The sequence below is a fragment of the Cotesia glomerata genome, linkage group LG3, assembly GCF_020080835.1.
Source record: "Cotesia glomerata isolate CgM1 linkage group LG3, MPM_Cglom_v2.3, whole genome shotgun sequence".
Taxonomy (NCBI): Eukaryota; Metazoa; Arthropoda; class Insecta; order Hymenoptera; family Braconidae; genus Cotesia; species Cotesia glomerata.
Window position 1 is genome coordinate 9,806,834 of NC_058160.1, and position 25,999 is coordinate 9,832,832.

The 25,999-nt window shown below is 31.6% G+C and overlaps 2 protein-coding genes across 2 annotated transcripts in view; one reads left to right on the forward strand and one right to left on the reverse strand.

Moving 5' to 3' along the window:
* Window positions 1–379: 379 nt before the first annotated feature.
* On the reverse strand, window positions 380–4,587 carry LOC123261236 (acetylcholine receptor subunit alpha-like 2). Its single transcript, XM_044722788.1, has 7 exons — window positions 3,618–4,587; window positions 3,511–3,555; window positions 3,297–3,406; window positions 3,039–3,219; window positions 1,612–2,299; window positions 1,314–1,528; window positions 380–680 (listed from the first exon to the last, which is right to left on the reverse strand). Exons 1-7 carry the CDS (start codon window positions 3,804–3,806, stop codon window positions 456–458), a joined length of 1,653 nt encoding a protein of 550 aa, XP_044578723.1. The 5' UTR covers window positions 3,807–4,587; the 3' UTR covers window positions 380–455.
* Window positions 4,588–9,419: 4,832 nt separating this feature from the next.
* The window catches only part of LOC123261237 (acetylcholine receptor subunit alpha-like 1), a 152,470-nt gene continuing 135,890 nt past the window's right edge, over window positions 9,420–25,999 (forward strand). The window contains exon 1 of the mRNA XM_044722789.1: window positions 9,420–11,360. The gene's annotated coding sequence lies outside the window, so the exon portion shown is untranslated. The remainder of the gene's footprint in view (window positions 11,361–25,999) is intronic.

A 25,999-nucleotide genomic window follows, 5' to 3' on the forward strand; every position in this document is an offset into this window, starting at 1 on the left:
CTTATAATTAATATTAATTTTTTTTTAGGAAAGAAACTATAAAAAGTCTTATCTATAATTATTACTTACTTATCAATTGTCTTAATAATTATCTTATATAATTACATTTTATTAAATTGTATCGACAGAAATAATTAATTAAATTACATAAACTAAAATAAATACTTGCTAAATACTTGTACGATATTATGAACCTTCGATATAGTTTGATTGTTTTATATATTACAAATTGACGCTTAACATTGACAGTGCATAAATTTTTTTATTAAGTTAGTTATTTTATTGATAGTTTGGATTAATCAAAAAATTTATCTGTTGTAAAACCAAAGTTATATAAATTAAAGATTAAAAGAAAAATTACATATTCAAATGATAATAAAATTTATTTTTAAACTTATTGAGTTGTTTATTGTTATTTTTTTGAGTTGACTTTCCTTAAAAGTTTAAATAATTTTTTAGTCTGCGCGCTGTGGTAGAATACCTTTGAGTAAAGTCGGATTGCGAGGCGGAAATTGCTGTTGAGCGATAGCAGATAGCTGCATGTCGATAGGTTTCGTATCATCGTAAAGTGAGGGTGCCTCGCATAAAATGGCAAATGTACCAGCAATCGAGGCTATTGTAAATATCCACAAGAATAAACGATCGAGTACCATCGCAACAAATCCCCAATCTTGATCTTCCTAAATTATAAAAAAATGAAGTATTATCATTTAATTAATTTAAATTAATAAAATTGATTAATAAAAACTAACAACTTTACAGTCACTATGTGACTGCCGTGACTTGTAAACTATAAATAAATAAAATTTTGCTTTATTAAATAATGACTTTTGTTAAATTGCACGGTATTTTCTTAAATATTGACGTTTTTAAAGTTATAAGCTCATTCCGATGTTACACTCATCAAGAGCTTTCATTTGAATACCCACATGCATTTTTATATATTTTTCATATATACATATATATAATACATATAGAGATATGAAAAAATGATGTGGGTACTTAAATGAAAGGTCTTGATGAGTGTAACATCGGGATGAGTTTATATCTTTAAAAATGTCAATAGTTCACGAGATTCGAGGTCATTTCTTAAATATGTAACTAGAGATAGAGCATTTTCGAATGCAGGCTAAATATACTTATTATAATAAATTGACTATCGGTGAGAATGATATGAAACCTTGAAAAAGCACAAATTCAAATCAAGACCTTTGCAATGACACTAAATTTCACTAAAAAAACTGATTTTATCATATGACTATCCTGGACAGAAAATTTTTCTTATTCTTTTAATAATATAGATAATAATTTACCGCATTAAATTCGTCTTGACGTTGAATGTGATGTTGAATGAACATGACATTGTGAATAGCTTTCTCCAACTCGAAAGGAAATTTTTTTTTCGGTGCTACATCACTCATAGACTCATCCAGACCCGACATGACAGTCGGGAGTCCATTATATCCGGCCATTCCAGCCTCTAGACCAATAAATCTGTTTCCAGAAGTCGTGTGTAATCCATTGCAACCTAAATTCATTTTTAGAAATCTTTTATCATCCAATCACTACCCTTAACAAAATAAATGTCATTTTTATCTGGATAATAATTACCTCTGCGCCTTATCGATTCAGGGGACGACATCACAGACGGCGATCTCATAGCCGCTGAAATGGCAGCTTCGAATTTCGTTTTTTTAGCGGCCTTTCCCCGTCCGTAGATTTTATTAGCCGCCAGCTCATTCAGCAAATTTTCGGGTACTCGCATTAATAGTAACTTCGGTAATTTTCTTATAAACACCGTTCTAACCCACGGCGCCATTTTATGTGTACTGGGTTTACGATAATGTACATTGAGTATTATAATTGTTACGACAACGGACAATCCGACCAATACCATCGTGAAAAGTAAATATTTTCCCAGCAACGGCAACGCTAACGACGTCGACGGTATTATTTCGGATATCAGTAAAAAGAACATTGTTTGGGACAGGAGAATGTTAATACACAGAGCTATTTTTTCTCCAGAATCCGCGGGCAAGTAAAATGCTAATACTGATAAGTACGATATACTGACACAGGGAATTATAAGATTAACCGTATAAAATAGTGTTTTTCGGCGTAATGTTATGTTGAAAAATATATCCGGAAATGGTTCCAAACAACACGGATAAAATTTTTCATGGCGTTCTGCCGGAACTCCCAGAATGTCCCATTCGACACTAGGATAGTATTCGCGTAGATCCATTCCTATTTCAACGTTGTTGTTTCCCGATTTTTGGTTTATATGTTTCAAATCAATCTGAAATAATTTATTACTTGAATTGGTGATCACCAGTGATTATGCACATTGAAAAAAAAATTCTTGACCGGAATGTAAATTTTCTTAGCTCAAGAAAATATTAAGGAAGGTTGAAAATTTCTTGAATGAAGTCAAAGTTTCTTGAGCCAAGAAAATTTTTTCTTGCTCCAAAATAACTTTTGTTTTCCTTAAAATTTTCTTGACGCAAGAAATTTGTTTTTTGTGTACAGAAGTGGGGCTCCACCTATTTTGAATAAAATTGAAATAAAATAAAAAATTGATCTTTTTTTCAAATTGTTCTTCTTCACGGCGGATTTATGATAAAAAATATGAAAATTGAATTTTACGATTTCAAATTATGATTTTATAAATTTTTTTTTTTCTAATTTATTCTATTTTTATCGCTTTTTAAGAAACAAAATATTTCAATAACCGGAAAAAATGATGTTGTCACCATTTCGTTGAAAAAAACCTAAAATCGTAAATTTTTGAACTTCAAATAAAAAAAAATCACAAAGTATTTAATTTTCATACTTTTTATAATTTTTATCATAAATCAAGAAGAACAACAATGTCAAAAAAAAAAAAAATATTAAAAAAAATCAATTTTTCGATTTCTTACACTCAAAAATAGTTAGAGCCCCTTCCCCTTCCTCACTTCTGCATAATTACCCTTAAAATTAATAGTCAATAAACATAAATTAAAAAATTAAAAAATTGGGTCAAGATAAACAATTACCTGAAGACCATCATAAGTCCACGATCCGAATTTCATAAAGCATGTTTGCTGATCAAACGGAAAATACCTTACGTCTATCTCGCATGAAGATTTAAAAATAGCCGGTGGAGTCCATAAAACTTTACCGGTGTAATGTAACACAGCTTTTGTCATTGTTGTTATTCCGTACTCCCCATCAGCGCTGTAAAAAATTTTTTAAACACAAGTACATTCAATAGATGAAACTTATAATAATTATCAATAAAATGAAACACGTACTTGTTGTATAAAACAATATCTGGCAGCCAAATGTGTTCGCTGGGGACATAAAGTTCCTTCATACCACCGTACTCGTTCGGGTCCCAACGGAATTTGTGGTCTTGCCATTCCTGTATACAAAACAATAAATTTATGTCACATTATATTTATCTATCCAACTAAATTAAAATTAAATCATTTATCAGCATCAATATTAATTTAAACAGAAACTTACGTGATCGAGCCAAACGTTTGTCGTCAATATTTGATCCTTCAGATTCTGAAACAAAATTTTAATTTTATTTATTGCTTATTGATTAAAGTACAGATTAATTTACTTACCAGATCAATTAATTGAGATAAACGCAGCCCGAGTTTGACAACAACGATGTCGGTATTGTTAGAGACCGGGCGAATTAATCGATTATAGTTAGAGAGTAAATCATCATAAAGTCGTTTAGCATCTGGGTTACAATAACAGACGCCTAAGGCAAGTGTAATAATAATTAATCTCCCGTACATCATACTCATAATTATTATCTCACACGTGTTTCTAGACTAGTTACAGTTGCGCGTCCACGCGGTGCAATTGTTTGTTTTCATTCGGTCAATCGTCGAATGTACTCTCCAATAGACTAATCCTTTCATTTAGTGCCTACATTTCTCTAATCAAACATCAAATTTATGTTAATTCGCCTCAGTTATCATTTAATCGATCGAATTTGCATCCATTAATATTTAATTTGAACTCTATACACATCTAGTTAATTTTTTATCTGGCAATTAAGATAATTTAAAGTTTGTCGATTTACGGCTAATTAGGTATAATTTTAGCAACAGTTGAGGTAAAAAACCCGCCTAGATAAAATAAAACCGTCGATCCGTCGCTTGTCGTTTCTGACACAACCTGTCTATACACTTAAATCGTTTAGCCAACGAACCTGTTGCGTGAGATTCATATAGATTTTTAGTTTCCAAAAATAATAAAATAGTTTATCGACCTGAAAGTTTTGACACTTGTTTTAAATGCAATTTATCAGAATTTTATAAATAAATTTATTATTGTTGTTATTTATTTTGTTGTGGCTCTGGTAGGTTCAGTTCACTAGCTCACTGATTTAAAAAAGCCCGCTAATACGGGGTTGGGTTGGTTTAAAGATAGGAAATAAATAAATCGCAAATTTAATCGGATGGCTGATTTAAGATAAAAGTGTAAGATGTGTGATGTGAAAAATAAAAAAAATGACAGGAAGATTAAATGATGGTGACGGTCCGCGCGGTCGGTGGACCACTGGAGCCAGAATTAAGAGGGTGCGCGTTAGTTTCCCCGTTTAATTTTCATCTAGAGAAGGGGTTCTGATCGATACGCGACTGCGCTACTCACCACGATTTTCTTCTCGCTGTAATCTTCTATTAGATGCGCAGAATCCACTTCTGGGTTCATTTTACTCTCACATATGCTCTATTCTACACCAGATACTAATTTCTTTTTTTTTTTTTTTTTTTTTTTTTTAATTTTTTCTTTCACTTTATTGTTAATTTTTCAACAAAACTTTTTTTTCTAATTAAATATCTACTTTGTTTATTTTACAATCAATATTTGACTTTTAAATATTTTTAATTAAAAAAACCAATTAATATTTTAAAAATAAAAGATCGACCGGTGTATTCAAAATAATTAATCTTTCACAGTGAAATAAAAAAAAATTCTTGTAATAAAAATAAAAAAAAAGTTTCTTTTGAAAGGTAATGAAATAGAATCGATGAATAAGTAGCAGTAGGAATAAAAGAAAAAATTTTGAAAAATAAATGTTTGGGCGTGGGCTAAAAATAGTGTTTGCTGTATTTTTTTTTATTTTTTCTCCTTGGGATAGCATTGGTAGAATCTTACAAATTGTCTGTGGCGCCTGTGAAACGAGACAGGGGTGAGTACGGAGGGAAATGAATTATTTGAGTGTCGGGGGTAGACAACGCCGCCGGAGAAGGGAAAGGGAAAGAGGACACAGGATGAACATGAGGATTTTCGGTCTTGCTCTTACTCTAACTGTTGGACTCTTCTCCAGCGATATTATATTCTATCTCTTATCTTGCATCTCACCTACAACTGAAAAGAGAGAAAGGGTAGAAGTCTCTTAGCCATATTACTATTCTGGTATACTTTTAGCGGAAGGTAACTGGCCTTCTCCTCTTTACTCGCGGATGAAATTCATAAAGGATGCGCATACACGTTTGTTCCACATTGTTCGGCCTGCTGGTTGTACCCTTTAACCTCGGATTTATCCTTTTCCACAGTATAGAGAAAGGGTTCCCAGTGGATTTCACAGACGCAGCTTTCAAATGTGAATTCGCAGGTGAACACCGTATAGAACTAATGTATAAATTCATATATACATACACAGACCAAAACAAAGTTTGGTATGTAGCGCTGGTATCGTTGTTTAGTATCTTTTTGGTACATTAATGCTCGTGCCCGGATATGCTACACTCGCTTGCTTACACAAAATAAACGATTTCAATATTTATTACTCTTCGTATCATGAAAACAGTTGGATAAAATTGGCATTTTATTCGTTGTTATTTATATTTTTCCTTTCTCCAGCTCTAACTGACTTAATTAAATCAATAAATTAATTGACTTTATTGATGGAAATATATTTTTACTCTCAATAAAATAGTAACTGGTATCATTATATTGGTATGAAATTCGTTGACTTCAACAAGATAAAAAAAATATTACAGAAAATACAGCATATTCCTATCTATGTCTGGATCGTTATAAGAAGAGATCGAAATTCTCGAGTGGATCATCACGGGGACTGACGGACGACACTGTGAAACGGAATATGAGACCCCAGAGACAATATTCAGCCTTGAAGTTCAGTTTCAACTTGTATTTCTGTTTCTTGACCCTTAAAAAATAATATTTTTTTTGTATCTCTCGTTTGCTCGAAATATCCTCGAAATAAGCAACGTTGCACACACGTGATCGAGCTCATGCATTTAAAATACCGGGAATGTTTTTTCATGTTAAAAAATTCAAAGGCACTAAAAAATTCTGTAATGAAGATCGGATAACAAAAATAATAAAAGTAAAAAAAAGTTTCATTAACTGGCTTAAATAAATAAAAATAGTTTCATTAACTGTTAGTAGTATTTCTTACAAGTTTATACCTCCGGAAGATAAAGGGGGTGTAATTAATGTTTCAAGACAAGTTTACATCTAAAACAGCACTGCAGTCAGCCCGAGGTCAATGTCCCTGGGGGTTATAAGGTCTCATGATTTTACTTTTAGGACGCGACTTTTCCTATTTAACAACAGACTCCTCATACAAAATAACCTTAAATTTCATTAGATTTTTTTCTGTTGTTGTTGAAACTTTGGTGTGTTGGTTTGTTCATGCTCTAAAGGTTGGTTTGCCCAGATGAGAGTTTAGTTCCTGTGGTATGAGATAATTTAGAGCCCGTCTGACTTTCTAGATGACATTCGCTTTAATGAAAATTTTCCGAGATTGTTAATTATCTTCCTTTTTCTATTATATTGTTAAACATTAAACATTAAATATTAGATTTTGTGAAATTTTACGGAAGATCGGTGAGAAAAAGCGATTATGTAAGTATGAGCAAAGTACATTGTATGTTTAATGGTGAGAACAAGCTCAATATCTTGTGGGATGACGAAGATTCAGTGGAGAGTGTCGCATTGACGTTACACGTACTTGCCGGAAATCGAAAGACTCGTCGTACTATACGGGCAATCTATTGGCTCTGTTTTCACGTCTAGCTTCAACTATCTTCTTACTTTATACATGTACTGAGAGTAAGTGGTAGTAGTCTGTACAGCAATTGCTGGTGTACGCGACCATCTATCTATCTACTACATTTTTACCTCCTACCTTTTTTTTTTTTTTTTTTTTTATTTCTTTTTGTATAGAACTAGTAGTAGTATAAGAAGCTAGAGTAGCGGAAGTACATAATCGTAAAATAACTTTTTCTATGGGGCAAAGTCACGCACGTTCGACACGATCGACGACTAACACTAACTAGATTTGTTAATAGCGAAAATGTTACACATACCGAGCTTGTTAACTATTTAAAGATTTATAATACACACATACTGCTAACACTATTTTTTTATTAAATTTTTCAACACATGAATTTTTTATTCCAATTAAAAATAATTATTTTAAAAATAAAGTGGGAATAAATGTAATTTAATTTATTTTTTAAGCTTAATTTTCTCTTTTGATGTTTTTTCATTTAACAAATAATTTTTTTAAAAGTATTTTCTCCTCTAATTTCTCCCCTAAAAGCTTAACGGCAGAGAAAAAAAATCATCTGTTAAAATCAATCACTTCTGATAATCTTTCCCTGCAGTTTGCAGTCAAATTTTATAATAAATTTTTTTTTTATTTTTTCTTTTTATAATTTCAAAGTTTTACAGAATCATGGACCTAGATTTTGATTTTTCTCACCCTTGGCGTTGATCTATACGACTTGAAGAAAATCTAACCGCTTAAATAACTAAGAGAGTCATAAAGTAAATACGTCAAGCTTAAGAGGATTTTATTTTTATTTCACTAGCATCTCAATAAAAAAGTAAGAGCTTCTAGACTTTTTATAATTTTCACAAGTCAATAACAATCATTATTTTATTTTACTGATAAAATCTATTTAATTGAGACCACGAATATAAAAAAAGAGGCTTAGTTTGGATATTGGAAATTACTCGAGATATTCATCACAGAAATCAGGAATGTACAAATGTATTAGTGTAACAGTGTTTGGTTCGTCAATTTGGTTGATCGTAGGTTGTAGGATTTCTATCGACAGACCACCATCATCATCACCATCTATTTCAAATTTCACCGGTATGCCAGTACAACAGTACAACTCGGCATTTGAATTATTTAATCGTAGACACACGATGATGCGTGTGGTCATCTCACTGTTATATTGTCTGTTGAATATTTCGGGTAACCACTAATATTCCAATCGACTTCTACCCAGTCTCTGTTTCCATATTTCATCTACCGATTTGTTTCTCTCAAATATTGATAACCACTATTTATAATAACCCTTTTTTCAATTTATAAAATTTCCATTCATCATCAATCATCACTACTTCATTAAGTATCTGATCCAAGCTTTTTATTATTCAAATAGAATCAATAAGCCAATCCAAAATTGGGTCTTTTTTCCTCAAAGTCTAAAGATAATTTATTGAGTGAATTTGTTCTTCGGAACTATCTTTTGTAACAGAAAAATAAATATTTTCCAAAGAAAATAATGAAAAAAAAAAAAAAAATCCATAGAAACCCCGTATGCAATTGACCTAAATTCCGTGAACCCTAAGGCAATGACGCATCACCCAATCACCCAATGTCCTATATAAAAGTGTATCCCCATATGAATCATCCGCTGACATTTAGGGTGTAGAAAGCGTACAATAATAACAAGAATAACACCCTAAAAGAACCATAGGAACATACGTTTTATTCGAGTAGATAAAGAAGAGCCCAGACAATCATTCTACTGTGTCTCATCTGTTTTTGGTTGATAGGGTTCCCCCGACTCTGCTATTTCCATTAGATCTGAATTCAGTATCTCAGTCAACGCCCTGTATCTTTACAAAGCAGTCAACCTACCCCTTGATCTTCCCATAGGGACACTACGAGCTCTGAAAAAATAAAACAATGAAGAATGTAAGAAGAGTGAAAGGCAAAATAGAGTAATTGAGGGCATCTGAAGGAGGATTGAGTAGGACAAGATAGTTGTTGTCCTTTTGAGCTGTCAGTGGTGTCAGTGCTGCCTCTAGCTGGCACATGGTAGCACGTTTAAGACCGGACCACAAACAGAATCGTCAGATTCCGTAAAAGATCGTCAAGGATCGGGTAAGATCGTGATGTTTTACGAACAACGAACAACGAACACGACGATTATTCGCACATGGGATTGGTATTGGCTCCCGGGTCTGGCGCAGGTTGCTCTCTTCAGCTCTCTTCGTCTAGCTCCCAGTGTCGACTGGGGGCGCGGATTTTACTCCCTTCTAAACCTTCTACCACCCTCAGACCGTCAGCCGGGTAGTCGTGGTGGTGGAAACAGTCAACACTGGCGATGGTGGTGGTGGAGGTGGTGGTGGTAGTTCAACCAGTAGAGTGAGGGTGCTGCTTGTACTGGTGCTTGCATGGCTTTTACTCATTCACTGTCTCGCTCATTCAAAGGACACACCAATTCTTGGTGTCTTTCTCGCTCTCGTGGCTTTTTTTCCCCGTTATACAGCATCACAGCAGCAGCACCAGCAGCAGCAGCACCGACGCGCGGCTCGACGGTACAACACCCACCAAGGCACAAGGCGGTTAGCGTCAGTACTAAGGTGGGCGGCCGTTGGTAGACTCTGGTGTGCGGTTTTTGAACGTTTTAGACGCGATCATGTCCAGGGAGTGTCCTCGCGGGTGGTTGTGCATGTCAGCGGTATCATTATCGCGACGACGACGCCGATCATCACGTTTTTTTTGTTATGCGTAAATTAAATAATTAATATTCCAAAGGAATTTTGTTTATCAGACTGTTTTAATAGTGAATTAAGTGGTACAGTGATGGATTACTGTTAAATATTATTATTAATAATAACATAGTGTCCTAGGATACTATTTATTTACTTTTATTTTTTAAATTTTGGATTTTGTTTATCAAGTGTTTTTATCATCAACTACCGGTAGATACAAGATACGCTTAAAGTTCCGGTAAAAGTTGTACGAAATACTATTGGGACGACTTGAACGTTTTCAAGAACAAAAAATGATAAATCTTTAAAACAAAAAAATGATTTTTTTTGAATTGTTGAGTTTTTTGGTGTTGAAAAATTTATTTTAAAAAAAATACGGGCGCGGTGGATTGAGGCGTTAGCGTAAAATATATTTAATATATTAGATGTAATTCTGTTGGGTTATTTATGTAAAAAAACAAATTTGGTTTTTAATTTTTATATGAAAAAAAAAAAACAGTGATAATGATGTTGAGGACAATGACGTGGGTTAATGCAGGTAGTCGTGACATGAAGAGGGTCACTAGTAAACCGAGTAACACGATACTTAGTTGGGTTAAACGAGTTTATCATCTTGAGGTGGATTTTAAATTATTTGGTTGCATCGTGAGGTTATTTAAAGACGAATCGAGATCCAAGACAACGATTATTATTCTTAAGTTTATTATTACGATGACGACGACGACATTTTTGACTTTGATAGCAGTAGCAGCCGCAGCAACAGTATTAAAAAAAACGTCAACAATCTCACCGACTAATTTTGAAACAACTAATTTTGAAACAATCCAAGGAACAATCGTAAAAGCGTCACTAACTCCATTATTTATAACAACAACAACAATAATAACAACAACAGCTATTATTATTATTATGGTTATGATGATGGTTAAAAAATTATTTAAATGTTGGTGCTAGCGCAAACAGTTTAAATTCGTGAATAATACAATAATAATATTATTATTATTAATAGTGATTGTTATTTAGTGTTTTTTCATCTCGTGACGGTGCTGTTTTTGTGTTTTAATATATATTCAAATAATATATTTATAATAATAATAATAATAATAATAATAATAATAAATATTAAGTGAGTGTTGGTGTTTTACAAGACGTAGCAGTTAGTTTCATTTACGAAATAATAATAATATTAATAATAATAATAGTATTGAAGAATGATTGTAAGATGACTACTGGAGTGATTAAAGCAACAAAGATTGATTATTACAATTAACATTAACGATAAATAGTTAAAAAACGCTGGAATGTTTTTTTTAACCTGCTCAAAGTGTAAAAGACTGAGGATTGGTACCGTTTACGATGGTGAGTGCGGAACGGAAGCCGGTAGTGAGTCTCTCAGACTTACACCAATAATAAATACCAACAGCTTATCCTTATCGTCGTCGTCGACGTCGTCGTTGTCGTCGTCGTCGTCGTCGCACGTCGTTTATCATCACATATATTTGCGATCCGGTGTCCGGTAGCTCGTCCGTCCTTTCTCATCGACGCCCCTGGGCAATGTGCCCACCCGCCGGCAACGCAACGTGAGTTGTTTATTATTATTATCATTATTGTTATTTCGTATTATTATTTTTTATTAAAGAACCAGTAATTGGACAAAAAACAAATTGATGGAGCGAGAAGCTTGTTTATTTATTTGATAAAAATTCAGTACGTATTTAAATATATACGAGTCTCGAGATGCTCTTTGAGAAAAAGAAATATTTAGCCGGATAAATTATATGACACACCCAAAACCTTTTTACCGTTTACCCATGAGACAATGGATAAAACCCTCGAAAAGCCGTTTTAAAGCTTCGAATCATACTCTTATTTCTTATTTTTATCTTTATACGTCGACGTTCTTTTGACTTTTTTTTTTTTTTTTTTAAACGTTTTATTTTTTCGTTGGTTATTCTGGCACTTACACTTACACTTGGGGCGCACATGAGAACACAAAGAGTAGAATTGAGTGCCGAAGTGGAGAAGAGAGTCGAACAGAATAGAACAAAGCGAGATAGAGAAAGATAAAGATACACATAGATGATGGTGTAGAGAAGGGAGAACGCAGCGCGAATCCGCTTGGAAATTGTATTCCCTTCTTCGTGTATCGATCGTACCACTGCGAGGGTGCACACACCCTAGTGCAATCACTAGCAGCACCAGTGCCAGTCGGCAGTTGCTCTGTCTGTTGTATGGAGTACATTCGAATTCTAATGCGTTGGTTTAATTATAGATGCTTCACTGGAAAACTGAATAATCTTATTATATTATTATTATTATTATTATTTAATGTAATTGTATCAATAATAAATTATTATTTTACGACAATATAGGAAAAAATTATTTTCAAAGTCGATAATGACAAACAATGAATGAAATTAGCCTGAAAAAGTTTTTAAATTAATAGAATAAAATCTAAATTTATTGATGAAACGTGAGAGGCTGATAAAACTTCCTTAGCGTAATTTACACGACCCTTGTTAGAGTCTACAAGCAGCAGGATGGTCTAAGTAAAAGTATACTATAAAGAGTAGTATGATATGACGTATAACATAGCACACTTGGAGTTCAAGTGTTTTGTACTTACTGGGAGTGTTTCCGACTTGCCTAGACACTAGTTCCTATCCGAACCCTATCACCATCATCATAGTCATCAATGTCTGTGGGTGCTGTATAACATCTCCAAAATGAAACACTGTGTTAGATAGCAGTTTCGGATATGTTTGATGTGTCCACCAGATGTGTCTGTGTCTGTGTGTGTGTATCGGGTGTATTGTCTGGGATACACCCCAGAAGGTCGATGATGCCAGTAGAATTTAGTAAATGTGTGAAGAGAGAGAAATATAGTATGTCGACGTTGTTGAGGACGAATTGTCCTTCAACCTAAAATGACAAAACCTTACCCTAAAAAATGGATACTAGATACTTTTGGTCAGACAAAAGTGATTTTTATCTTCAAATTTTTTAAATTATTGTCCTATGTCAAGCGGAAGCTTTGAATTGTATAACATTTTTTTTATTATTGTTTTGAATAATTAAAAGTACGCTTGAAGTTATTTGAGTGCCACAACACAATTAAAGTTGACCAATTGGTAATTGGGATAAACCACAAGGCACACAGTACGAGGTACAAGGCCTTCAACTACAACTATCTCAGCAGTATTTAAACAAAGAGAGTGAGGAGTGTCTGGAGAGCATAAAGGATCGGAAGGAGCATCCAGTCCTGAGGAACAAGGACACTGATAACTACCAGAGAAGGACCAGAAGTACGAGTAGGAGGACAAAAAAAAGGAAAAATAATAAGAGAGGAGCAACGACATAACGGGCGTTTCCTGGATAAGCTTGGAATTAACACCAAAATTCTATTCATCATATTCATGATATTCATCTCCATCGCCGTGTATATTTAAGCGACGCGGCCGCATCTCCAGCATCTCGTCCCCTCGGGCATACCACTAGAGTGATAGAGAATATTATCCTTTATTATTATTGTTATTGTTATTATTATTACTATTACCATTAGCATTGTTAGTGTTTTTTTGTTTTATTATTTCTCACCAAATTTACAAAATACTAATTTTGGTAATTATTTAATCAATTTCTCACTTGTGATGTAGTTTATTTTGGACGTGATTTATTAGAGTTTTAAAGTAAATCGTTGACTACTTCGTAAAGATGAAAGAATCCAAGTCAGGTGTCATCCTAACAACTTGACCGATAACTACTGCTGCAGTCGCTTCAAGTGCGCGATCGATCACAAGAGTCTTTACCTTCACACATTTATGAACCCTATTTAGACTTTAATCTTTTTATTAATAATAACAACGTTTATTTTATATAAAAAGTTTAGATTCTTTAATATCAATTAAAATAATTTATGTTAGAGTTAAGCTTTAATAAAAATCTTGCTATTTTATTTTTTTTTATTTATTAAAGCTTACAATAATTAAAAAATAGAGACCAGTTTAATCGATACATTTTTTAAAAATAATAATAATAATGAGATTACTTGAAAGTTTTTTTATCTTAGTAAATTTTATCAGATAATCGAAATTGAATATTTTTTTTTTTAATTTTTCTGTTATTAATTCAACTGTCTAGACGTTTCACCTTGATAATTGTAATTCTAAAATTTTTACGATTAAAAAAAATTAATTTTCAATAAAAATCAATTCTTTTGAAATATTTGATTATTGAGTCTGACTGAATCAACCTTTTACTGAAAATTACTTCAATCAGTTGTAAGCTGTAAAGAATTTATAAATTATTTATGGTAAAGAAATAATTAATAAAAGAAAAACAATAAATTAACAATGAAATGACGTGATATAAGGAAATAGAGAGATAGGAAGGATCAGAGGAGATGAAGAAGACGAGTGAGCGAGGACTCCTTTGGGATCAGCGGTGCGTGTTCCAAACGATAATTTGCGGCTGACCGCACAAGCGCGTATACTACTACTGGTACTAGTACTAGTACTTACTATACACTGCAAGCTACAATCTACTATCACCTAGCGTAGTTTAAGTAGACCATGACGACTAGTACCGTCACTGGTGAATACAGCTCACTGTACATTTCATGCAAAATGTTGAATGGTCCAAAAGTCACGCTCTCTTGAGAACTAACTCATTCGTTCATTTTACAAACATAAAAAAAAAAAAAAATAAAAAATCGATGAAATTAAAATACCAGCTTAAGAAATATTAAAAAAAATTAGGATGACGGTTGACTCTAAAGGCCATCCCTGCAACTTCCCGCTCATTTTGTACTTAAGCGCTCAAAGTTACACATTACGTTTTTGAGCTCTTCGAGCTCAAAAACATAATTTTTGTGTCATTTGAAGCTTTTCGAGCTCAAAACTCTAATAGCAGTTTAATAAAACACAATTTTTTGAATTTTCGAACGGCAATAACTTTTGAATTAATGAACCGATTTTCACGCGGTTGGCCGCATTCGATGTAGTTTTTGAACCCCCATAAAGAATCTTCAAGTTTAAATCAATCGAGCCAGGAATTTCAAAGTAATTTCGAAAAAACACTTTTTTCGGTTTTTTTTCGACCACGATACCTCACGAAGGAATCAAACGATTTTGACCGGGCTTGCGGTGATCGACGTGGTTTTTTTTTATATTAAGAGCTGATTAGTTTTTGGAATTGATCGGTAAAGCCATTTAAAAGTAATTCCAAAAAAACCACATTTCAAAAAATTTTTTTTTATAGTTTTTTTAAAATTTCTCAAAATCTACTGGTTCGAATCGGTTCAAATGGTATTTAAAATCTAAGTTTAGTCAAGCCCTTTCGAATGGCGCTAACCGCGATGAAATCGGTCGAGCCGTTCAAAAGTTATGAGAGGTTTACATACGGCCACACACACACACACACACAAACACACACACACACACACACACACACACACACACACACACACACACACACACACACACACACATACAGACATTATCGCGAAAACATTCAGGGAAGCTTCCTAGGACCTCAAAACGTCAAGATCTGATGAGAACTCGATTTTCGAAAAACGGGGTAAAACCAATAACTTCCCGATTTTTGAAAATTTTCAATTTTCTTAGCGGGAAGTTAAAAATGTATGATCTCTTGTGTATTAAATTCGAATTTAATAGCCAGGTCTATTAACGTAAACAGTTGCTCGAATGTCAAAGGAAGGATAGGAGTTTACGGTTGGAAATTCTCATAAGACGTGAATGTATGTTTATAATGTGAATATATGCACATAGAAGCTCATCAAGGGTTATGTGCATGATATAGCTTTAGCCGGTAAAAGTGATTTTGAACTCAACTTGGTTGCTTAGGATTTCAGTTTACAAGCTTCTGGTGCTTATAATGCCTCAGCTTCTGGCTCTGTCTCCGGCTCTGCTATTTATATTCCTATTCCTTCTATTCCTTCGGGTAAACTAGCGATAGCTCGAGTTGCTGGTAAATGAGGGCATATATCAAGTATTTTAAAGAGAGAGAGAGAGAGCAAGATCTAGAGTAATACAAACCATCCAGACGGTGTTTCGAGAGTTGTATATGCATACCCGCAGACAAAATTTAAAGCGTTCTGTTTTGACAAGTTGTGCACATCACACCGCTGGATAACTTTGACAGTGAGCTCAAAAGCCATTGGATTCTCAGTTCATGCTCTGGTCCTGCTTATACCGGATCCTCAGACCGTCAGATCTTGAGAGAGAAAGAGATAAATATAAAAGTTAATGGCACATTTACTTGGCGAATTCCTTTATGCAGTATAACCCAGTATAATAGAAATGTCTGGTTATTTGCATTGCTCTTCACTACCATCAAAGAGTATATAATTTTCTGAATCTCGTTAATTCTGTTTATTTTTCATTTTATTCTTGATTTATTTATTAACATTATCATTTCTTCAAGCTCGACCTACTTTTTTCTCTTCATTAAAGTCTTTTCTTGCTAAAAAATTAAAAAAAAAATCACTTCCAGGTAATAATTATTACATTCAAGACTCATTAAAGCTTTGAATAAAACCTAAAAAAATAGTTTGGTAACTAATTTAAGCTTGAGGTCTATTAATTTAGTTAATAAAGTAAATATGTCGAAAAAATATTGAGGTATAAACCCGGAGGAATATTTTTTCTCCTAAAAGTCAGGCAAAACTTTTAATTAAATATCTAAGCTGATATAGAAAAATTCTGACCAATAAACTCCGTAATACTATTACACATGCTAATTAAATAATATTCAATATTTATTGAAGCATCTTTCACAAGGTCACCGTCAGGTATTTTATATAGAATGTGGTTCTACATAAAATGATGATATAAAAAGTAAAACTAACAAAAAATCTAAAAAGTTTCGCGCATCGTCTCGTTAATTAACGACCCGTTTATATCTCGGTCACGTCGTAACAATGAGCGTGTCTCTTTAGATTTCTTTCCCTTCAGCCCTTTCACCCAGTCTTATTCTTCTTTTTCCATCTCCATCTCTAACTTTAACTCCAACTCTAACTTTACCTCCATTTCCATCCAGACCAGCACCCTCTCAAACACACCTAGTCATTTTTTCTTTACTTTACTCGTTTTATATTTCAATTCTTTAGTCATCTACACCAGTCTTCATGAACAACAACAACAACAACAACAATTGCGTTCATAACCTTATCAGACCTAAATAATAATTTAAAAAAGTTGTTAAAAATTAATTAATAAAAAAATAAAAATTATAACGCTGAAAATATTCAACGTGACCTATGAAATATTGAGATGAGTGAACTGGTATTTTTTTCCAGCCGTATCGCGCGTTAATTAATAAATGTCTCACTAATTAGTGGACTAGCTAATATAAACATACCTCGGTAGTAGTTCAACACTACACACACTGTATACAAATGGTACGTTATATTAATCAGGAGCTTTGAGCTTTACTAACTTTTAGCCTCTTTCATTCGTCCCCCAGCCATTCCACCCACGCAGTCGTCGGTTATGCTCAGGGGGGTTAATTCACGTGTTCTCAACTTTACTTTTTGTTCCCTCTTGGTGTCGGTAGTAGTCTATTCAATCTCTCAAAAATATTGGCTACATAACTAAACTTTAGAGTAAATTCATATTTTTTATTATACTTCTCTCGGGAGACGAGTTTACTTTTGGAAAACATTTTTAAAGTGACAGTATACATTATGCTTGATGGATTAGTAATGTTTTATAGGTTGTACCATTGTTTTATAATTTAGAGAAGTTTAAAACTTTTAAATGGAGCTAAATTGTGGAAAAGACAGATCGAGTTTTCTTTTGGATTTTTAATAAATGTTAGTCGGTATTTGTGCGAGTTTAAATTGCAGTTCCTGAAATTCATAGTTCTCTTTAGTTTCAGAGTTTTAAATTTAAGCGTATTTCCGTGAATGAATTTATCAAGCTTACATCGTATAACTTTACGTCAACAAAATGTCATGTTATTAGTTATTATATTTTTGATAGCCAGTTTTTGGTTTTATTTCAGCAGTAGCTCTTGAGCCCAAGATTTTTTTCCTCTAAAATAGTTTGTACAAATAGGAAAGCTTAGTTGATTTATTTTGTAAGATAAGACTCTTAAACTCAGCAAAAATAAAAAGTAAACTCTGGAGAAAAATTGCCCCTGAAATTCTAGACCATTCGGCAGTGCTAAATTGCTTGACTTAAGGGCCAGCTTTCAGTCCTAAAGCGAAACAATTTCACATAGAAATTCTCTGGAATTCTTTGTAGTTTATATAAGAAATTGAACGCTATTATTCAATCAGAGCTTCGATTAGGAATAATAATTAATAATTAATAATCGGAAATATAGAGGAAAGGGAATAATTAATTATTGGGCGTAATCTGTTTTGATTGTAAAATATTTAGATTGTCAAGGAGAATAAGCCCCTGGATTACATGATTACATTAAACCATAAACCGCATGTAATCAAAAATATTATTGAATATGATTCCTCATCAAGCAGGGAATGAGATAATGACAGTGTTGATGTTGAGGATGATAACTATCATCGAGTTGGGTTTTGAATTTATATGGAATGAGGTATGAATCTGTCGGTCTATCTCGATCGTATTTCGATGAGCCCATTGGTGGTCTCTCCAGTGACGACTGCGTGATGACTAAAGCTCACTAGCAATTAACCGGTAATTATTCGGCTATTACGCGATCCCAAAATTATTGGAGATCATCCAGTTGGTCGGGCGTGAAAACTCAATCGATCCACGCCGTTAACAATTATTTTCTCTCTTTTCATATCACCAATACATTTTATTTCATACTAATTATACAATCATTATTATTTAAAGTCCTACTCAACTTATAATGACACACTTTAATAATCAAACTCTCAATGACTCTTGCCTAAAATTAAAACTCGATTGTTTTGAATATATCACCGTAAGTGTTAAACTCATAATCATTTAAACAACTCTTCAATCATAATTATTTTAATACTATAACAACCTTGCAGTCACTATGTGACTTCCGTGACTTGTGAACTATAAATAAATAAAATTTTGCTTTATTAAATAATGACTTTAGTTAAATTGTACTATACTTTTTTAACTATTGACGTTTTTAAACATATAAGCTCATCCTGATGTTACACTCATCAAGGGCTTTCATTTGCATACCCACATGCATTTTTGATATATTTTTCATATATATATATATATATATATATATATATATATATATATATATAATATATATATATATTTTAAATTAAAGTTTTTTCATGCCTACTGGTCAGTGACTATTGAACCTTATTCAAGCCAAGCGATGGACATTCCATCTGCACTATTGGTCGAGAGACATTCTCTCTTTGCATTAGTTCTATGGGGTCCATCGAACTTGAATACTAGTGAAGCTGAAAGTTTTGTGGTATCTGTTCGAGTTGTAAAGATGTTAAACAAATGAAAGAAAATGAAAGAAACTACATGAGAGCAAAGATAAACTTTGAAAAAATAAATGGGGTAGGTTACCAAGCCAGGAATCGAACCTGGATCTCCCTGATAACATGTCAGGAGCTCTACCAGTTAAGCTACCGGGCCCCTTCCACCATCCACCTTTCTCAGTCCATTCTTATACTCTCGATACTTTACTTATTTTTCCCTTCTTTTTATTCTCCCTACCTAAACTACGTACTACGATGGTATTGTAGTAATTATTGAGGCGCTATTACGAATTAACAATTATTTTTTCATTGACCCATTATGTATATATAAATTAAAGTTTTTTCAGTTATTAAGAGTAGGAGATTTAGAGATTTTGTATGTAAGAGACAAGATAATTCAAAGAGAATTTGGTAATTTTATTATAAAATTGGATTTAAATCCCTACTAATATTATAAATGTGAATGTAAGTTTGTTTGTTACGCTTTCACGCAAAAAACTACTAAGCCGATCATCATGAAACTTTGTACACATATTCTTGGAAGTATTAGAAGTAACATAGGATACTTGTTATTAAAGAAAAAAATTTATTTTTTACGAAAGATAAAAAAATTGTTTGTCAAAAAATTTGAATCACATTGGTTCAGTTCTATTGGAATGTAATGATCTTTGATATTTATTGAAGGATTTCAACGCGAGCGAAGCAGCGGGTAAATGCTAGTTAAAAATAAAATCATTGTTTATAAAAAAATAATCTTTGTCATCACTTTTTTCAACTTTGAAGATTTAGTATGATTTTCATTTAATCATACGAAAAATATAAAAAAAATCATTATCTATAATATCATATAATTTAATATGATTTGATATAATTATACATAATTGTTTATAATTATACGAAAATTACGAAGAACATCATACATAAATTTTTAAAATTATACATAATTTGATATAATTCTACATAATTATAAGCAATTATACAACCATAACCAAAATACAATGTAGGATTATGTATAATTATTATATATAATTTTATATAAATGGTTAAACACGAGAAAAACATTGTATGAAATTATATAGAATTATACATGATTTTATATACTTTTACATAATTATATAGAATTATACAAAATGACCGAGAAAATTACGTAGAATTATATATAATTATGTATGATTATATATACTCTTACATAATTATACAAAAATAGCTAAAGCTTTCTATAGAAATATGTAGAATTACACATAATTTTGCATAATTATATGAAATTTGATATTATAATATATAATTTTGCGTTGTTATATATATTGATACAAAAATCATCTAAACTATTATTTAAAACGATATATAACTATATATGGTTATGCATAATTCTGCATAATTATATATAAATATACAAAATTAAGGAAAAAATATATCCAGAATTATATACAATTATATATCTCTGAATAATTATACATGAATCATATATAATTATATAAAATTATATATGAATCATATATAATTATATATGATTCATATATAATTATATATAATTGCACATACTCTTTTTTACCCGGGTTACACTCATCAAGAGCTTTCATTTGAGTACCCACATGAATTTTGATATATTTTTCATATATACATATATATAATGTTATATAAAAAAAAAAAAGAGATAAAAAAAAAATTAAAAGAAAAAATAATATATATGTAGTTAATTTTTGTTTCTTAAGAAAACAAATATTTTATTTTTATGACCTTGTATCCTTACGATACAAAGGAGCACTGTAAAAGGAAATGCGTTAAACGTTCTGTTCAGCTCTTGAAGGAGGCCTGGAAATTTCTGGCTATTTTTTTTTTTATGTATATCTAGACTATAAGTAAACGTAACCTGAACCTAAGTAATCAAGATAAGTTTGGTATTTAACAGAAACGAAAAAAATTGTAAGAATTAATAAAAGAAAAATCCAAACAAAAAAAAAATAAGATGTAACCGTTTCAATTTTAAACGTTTTAAGTTAAACTAAATACATTTTCCCAACATTAAAAATTACGCTCGAAGAATTTATAACATACGCACTTTGATAAAACGTATTTATTTATCAATTATTATTTATATAAATAAATAATACCAAAATATTAAGTTGATGAAATTAATAATGAAGAAATATTAGTATAGTATATGAATAATTAATAATTAAATAAATTGTTTAGCTTAAATTGCAACATAGTCCAGAATTTCATAAATAATAAACAAACAATAAATAACTAATAAATCGAGATAGCAAATAATAGTATGGTTTAATTAAACAATAATAATTAAAGAAGTACTAGGAATGTGAGAGTAAGCGAGAACGCATTCATGGATCCTGACTAGAGTGGGGTGAGGCCCTTACTTTTCCGAGGCAACCTTAGGGAGAGGGCTAAGAATCTGGAAAAACAGGATCTTATTGGACAGTGTTTTCTCCAAACTTTACTAAACCGCCCAGAAAATCAGAGACCCAAACTTTTTGGCCAGTTCTAATCAGTCTAGAGAGTAGTAGAGTAGTCTAATTCTAAGTCTTCGGCTAGGAGGAACTCTCGTGCGGGAGTCTCACCAGAGACTCCCGTCGAGAAATCCTTTCTTTAACATGTTGATTATTTATAAAAAAGAATACAGTGTAATAGTAATAAATTGCGTAAACAAAAGTAAATTCATTGAGCAAATTAAATTTTGAACCGAATAAAGTAAATTAAAAATGGAAGAATAAATAGTGATTTAAATAATTAATTGTCGATGAAACAACTTCAGGTATTGTCTATCTTTTGTAATTCTCCAATGTAAAATTTGAATGTTAATTTACATCTGAGTAAAATTTGTATCAATCTAGTTTATGTTCAATATATATTAAATAAAATGAATAATAATTTTTATTAATAAATCCTGTCCCTCTAGTCTTCTGGGTTCCCGGTCTAGTGGTGATAACTCACCAGGACCAAAATAAATTAAATTCGTTTTGTCCAATCTGGACGTAACAATATAATATCTATATATATAAATGAAAGTCGTGTTAGTTACACTATTTATAACTCAAGAACGGCTAAAGCTATCGGGATGGGACTGCTACCATTCAACGCAGAATTTTTCGTAGATGGTTATAGGCTACTTATTTTTTTAGATTTTATCAACTCTTTCTCATTTTTTTTTTTACGATTTACTTTTATATACATTTTTCCCCGCTAATAAAAACAAAAGACTCTCATTTTTCATTCATTTGTTTTTAATACGATTTTCTTTTGTTTTTATTATATAACCTAAGTATTTGATTGATTAAACGTCATTTAAAAAAAAATTTAGAAAGAAGCTCATTATGACTGGTGAACTAAGTGTTGAAAATTTATATTTATATGCTGATCGTGTGTTTGGTTATGATTATTGGTTCCATGAAATAAAATAGTTAGATTTCTATTAAATCTACTTAAAATGTTGTTGTTAATAAACTAGGAATTTTTGAAAAATGATATTTAGGCCATGTCTATTGAGTTTCAATAACATTTACTAAAAATTTCCTTACAACACACGTCTCTATTAGCAGCGGGGAAAAATTCATTGTAAGGTTTCTACAACTTAACATTACATGTAGTAATTCAGTCAACGGACTAAAAATTTTACATACATGTTATTTTTGCTGATTACATAACTTATAAATTGCTCTTATTGCAGGATCAAGGGAATGTAACAGATTAAAATGAATGCATTTTTCAAACACTAGATATGTGAAAAATAAATTTGGCTACTTATTTAAATAGAATTTATAAAGAACATCTTAAAATTATTTTTTATAAAAAATTGATGTCACTGAGAAAATTTTAAATAACAAAAAAATTCTTCGCACTTGAAGCTAGACAGGTTTCAACTTCACTCATGAGACTAGCAATGATTTTAACTAAAACTTTTAATGCTTATTTGGAATCTGTGCAAATCAGCGTGTGCTTAACCTGATTCGGGATGTTCGACGAAACGTTGCAATAAAGTGTGAAATAATTGTCAACATTGCGTTTGTGGTCTGATTAACCTGATATTTATTAATTAATCTTTAAAAATGTAAATATTTCACAAGATACAAGGTCATTTCTTAATTATGTATCTAGAAATAGAGCATTTTCGAATGCAGTCTAAATATTTATAATAAATTGACTATCGATGAGAATGAAATGAAACCATGTAAAGGTACAACTCCAGGTCAAGACTTTTCCAACGATACCAAATTTAACCATAATAACCCATTTTATCATATAAATACACTGGCCACAAAATTTTGCGATAGATTATAGATAATAATTATAGATAATAATTTGAATGAATCTTTACATTGAAATAAAGTAACACGTTTATTTTTTAAGTTTATTTAAATTAGCATGAATATATAAGGACAAAATATAAAATAAGTTATATTATTAGGGGTCGGAAAGAGAAGTGAATGTCCTCGTAAATATGCCAGCGTTTGTAAAACCTCCAACTTTCTTCTCACACTTTTCCTATTATATTATATTGTACATACACTTATTTTCCTTCACTCACTCAGTTATATTCGCGATTCAGTTTCCACTTTAGCCATTCGAGCAGTAGTTTGGGCTGTGGTTCTAGTCCCAGTGTTCTGGATGCCAAGTGCTTGAGCACGACATTATTACCCACCGGGGTTGTGGGCTTAATAATTTATTTACGGGATTGGGAAGACACTTGTGGTAAACAACTAAACACAAATCACTTAATTCTCTGACATTTGCTTACTTATATAATACAGATGTGTCTCTGTAGTGCTTTAACGTAAAAGTTATTTAAATTCAAGTAATTATTAAAATTGTTATAATTATTATTTATTTATTCTTTAAACTTTTGATGAATTAAAGTAACTGGCATAAACTATTTCGATTCTTAGCCTCTACTCGGCGAAAATGTCATGACACAGGAGTTTTCGCCCAGACTTTACCCACTTTGCTATATACGAGGTAGAAACCGTTGAAATAAACGGCGACTAAGCAACAACTCTTGAATATACCATCTGTGGATTGTCTCTCGAAGCTAAACTTTTTAATTGTATCAGGACGAAATAGTTGCTTTTGAGATTGTTGGAATGTTACTAGACAAATTATCAGAGATTTAACACGTGACAAATGAGAGTTGATTTAACATTATGTTATTGTTTCCTTGTATTTTTCAATTATAATTATTTTTTTTTTTCGCTCATTAAGTTATTTTATGAATGAACAATAGTTGACTTAATTTATTTTTTTATTTTCCACTTTAATTAAACATTTCATTTCTTGTTTATTCATTTGTTTACCCTAAATAGAGCTATAGAAATATAATTAAAAATTACTCGTGTAATTATATTTTATGTCGAGAAAGTTGGAAGTGATAAATAATGTAAATCGTTATAAAAATTTTTCATTAGCGGGATTTTGAATTTAATGAAATAAAATAAAATAATTTATATTATTAAAAGGATAAGAAAAATGTTGTGTCCAGGATACTCATATGATAAAATCGGTTTTTTTTTTTTTAGTGAAATTTAGTGTCATTGCAAAAGTCTTGATTTGAATTTGTGCCTTTTCAAGGTTTCATATCATTCTTACCGATAGTCAATTTATTATCAGTATTTAGGCTGCATTCAAAAATCCTCTATCTCTAGATACATAATTAAGAAATGACCTTGTATCTCATGAACTATTGACATTTTTAAAGATATAACCTCACCCCGACATTACACGCATCAAGACCTTTCATTTAAGTACCTACATCAATTTTTCATATATTTATATATATTATATCGACGATCTAATTAGCAATTAGTCTAACTCCTTATTTTTTAGAGGGTGATTTTTTAACATTTTGATGTAGCAATAGTCCAATTATAAATTTGAATGATTCAAATCAAAATATTATACCTCTATTAGATATTAATGATATTAAATGGTTTTTTTAAGTGATAATAAGTTCTGAACTAATTTTTTTTTCGTACAAATGGAAGATTCTCTAAAATGGAGTTAAACAATTTGCTTATTAGAATGTCGATATATATGTATAAATAAAAAATATATAAAAATGCATGTGGGTACTCAAATGAAAGTTCTTGATGAGCGTAACATCGAGATGAGCTTATTTCTGTAAAATATATATTATATATATGTATACATGAAAAATATATCAAAATTTATGTGGGTACTCAAATGAAAGCTCTTGATGAGTGTAACATCAGGATAAGCTTATATTTTTAAAAAGGCCATTCGGCAGCCGAAATGGAAGTAGATTTCATGATGAATAATAAAAATACTACTAGGGTTGCATACGAAAAAATTAGGAAAACGGTTGACCCTAAAGGCCATCCCTGCAAGTTCCCGCTAATTCCGTTAATACCTGGCCACTTTTTTGAGCTCTTCGAGCTCAAAAGTACAATCTGTGTGTTGTTTTAAGCTCTCCGAGCTCAAAAAGATACCTTTTCTATGCTTTTGAGCTCTTTGAGCTCAAAAGTCTGATAGAAGTTTCATAGAACACTATTTTTTGAATGTTCATACCGCAATAACTTTTGAATGAATGAACCGATTTTTACGCGGTTGGCGGTATTCTACGTAGTTTTTTAAGCCTTATAAATAATTTCTAAGTTTCAATCGGTCAAACTAGAAATTTCGGAGTAACTCTGAAAAAACACTTTTTTTGGTTTTCTTTCGTTCACGATATCTCTCGAACGAATCAACCGATTTTGACCGAATTGGCGGCGATCGACGTGGTTTTTCAAGGTTGAGAGCTGATTAGTTTTTGGAATCGAT

Coding starts and splice junctions, on each gene's coding strand:
- LOC123261236 (XM_044722788.1), bottom strand. CDS start 3,806: ATGAGTATGATGTACGGGAGATTAATTATTATTACACTTGCCTTAGGC. Junction 3,407..3,510: donor CAAACGTTTGGCTCGATCAC/GTAAGTTTCTGT, acceptor TTTTGTATACAG/GAATGGCAAGACCACAAATT. Junction 681..1,313: donor GTCAAGACGAATTTAATGCG/GTAAATTATTAT, acceptor TTTATAATTTAG/GAAGATCAAGATTGGGGATT.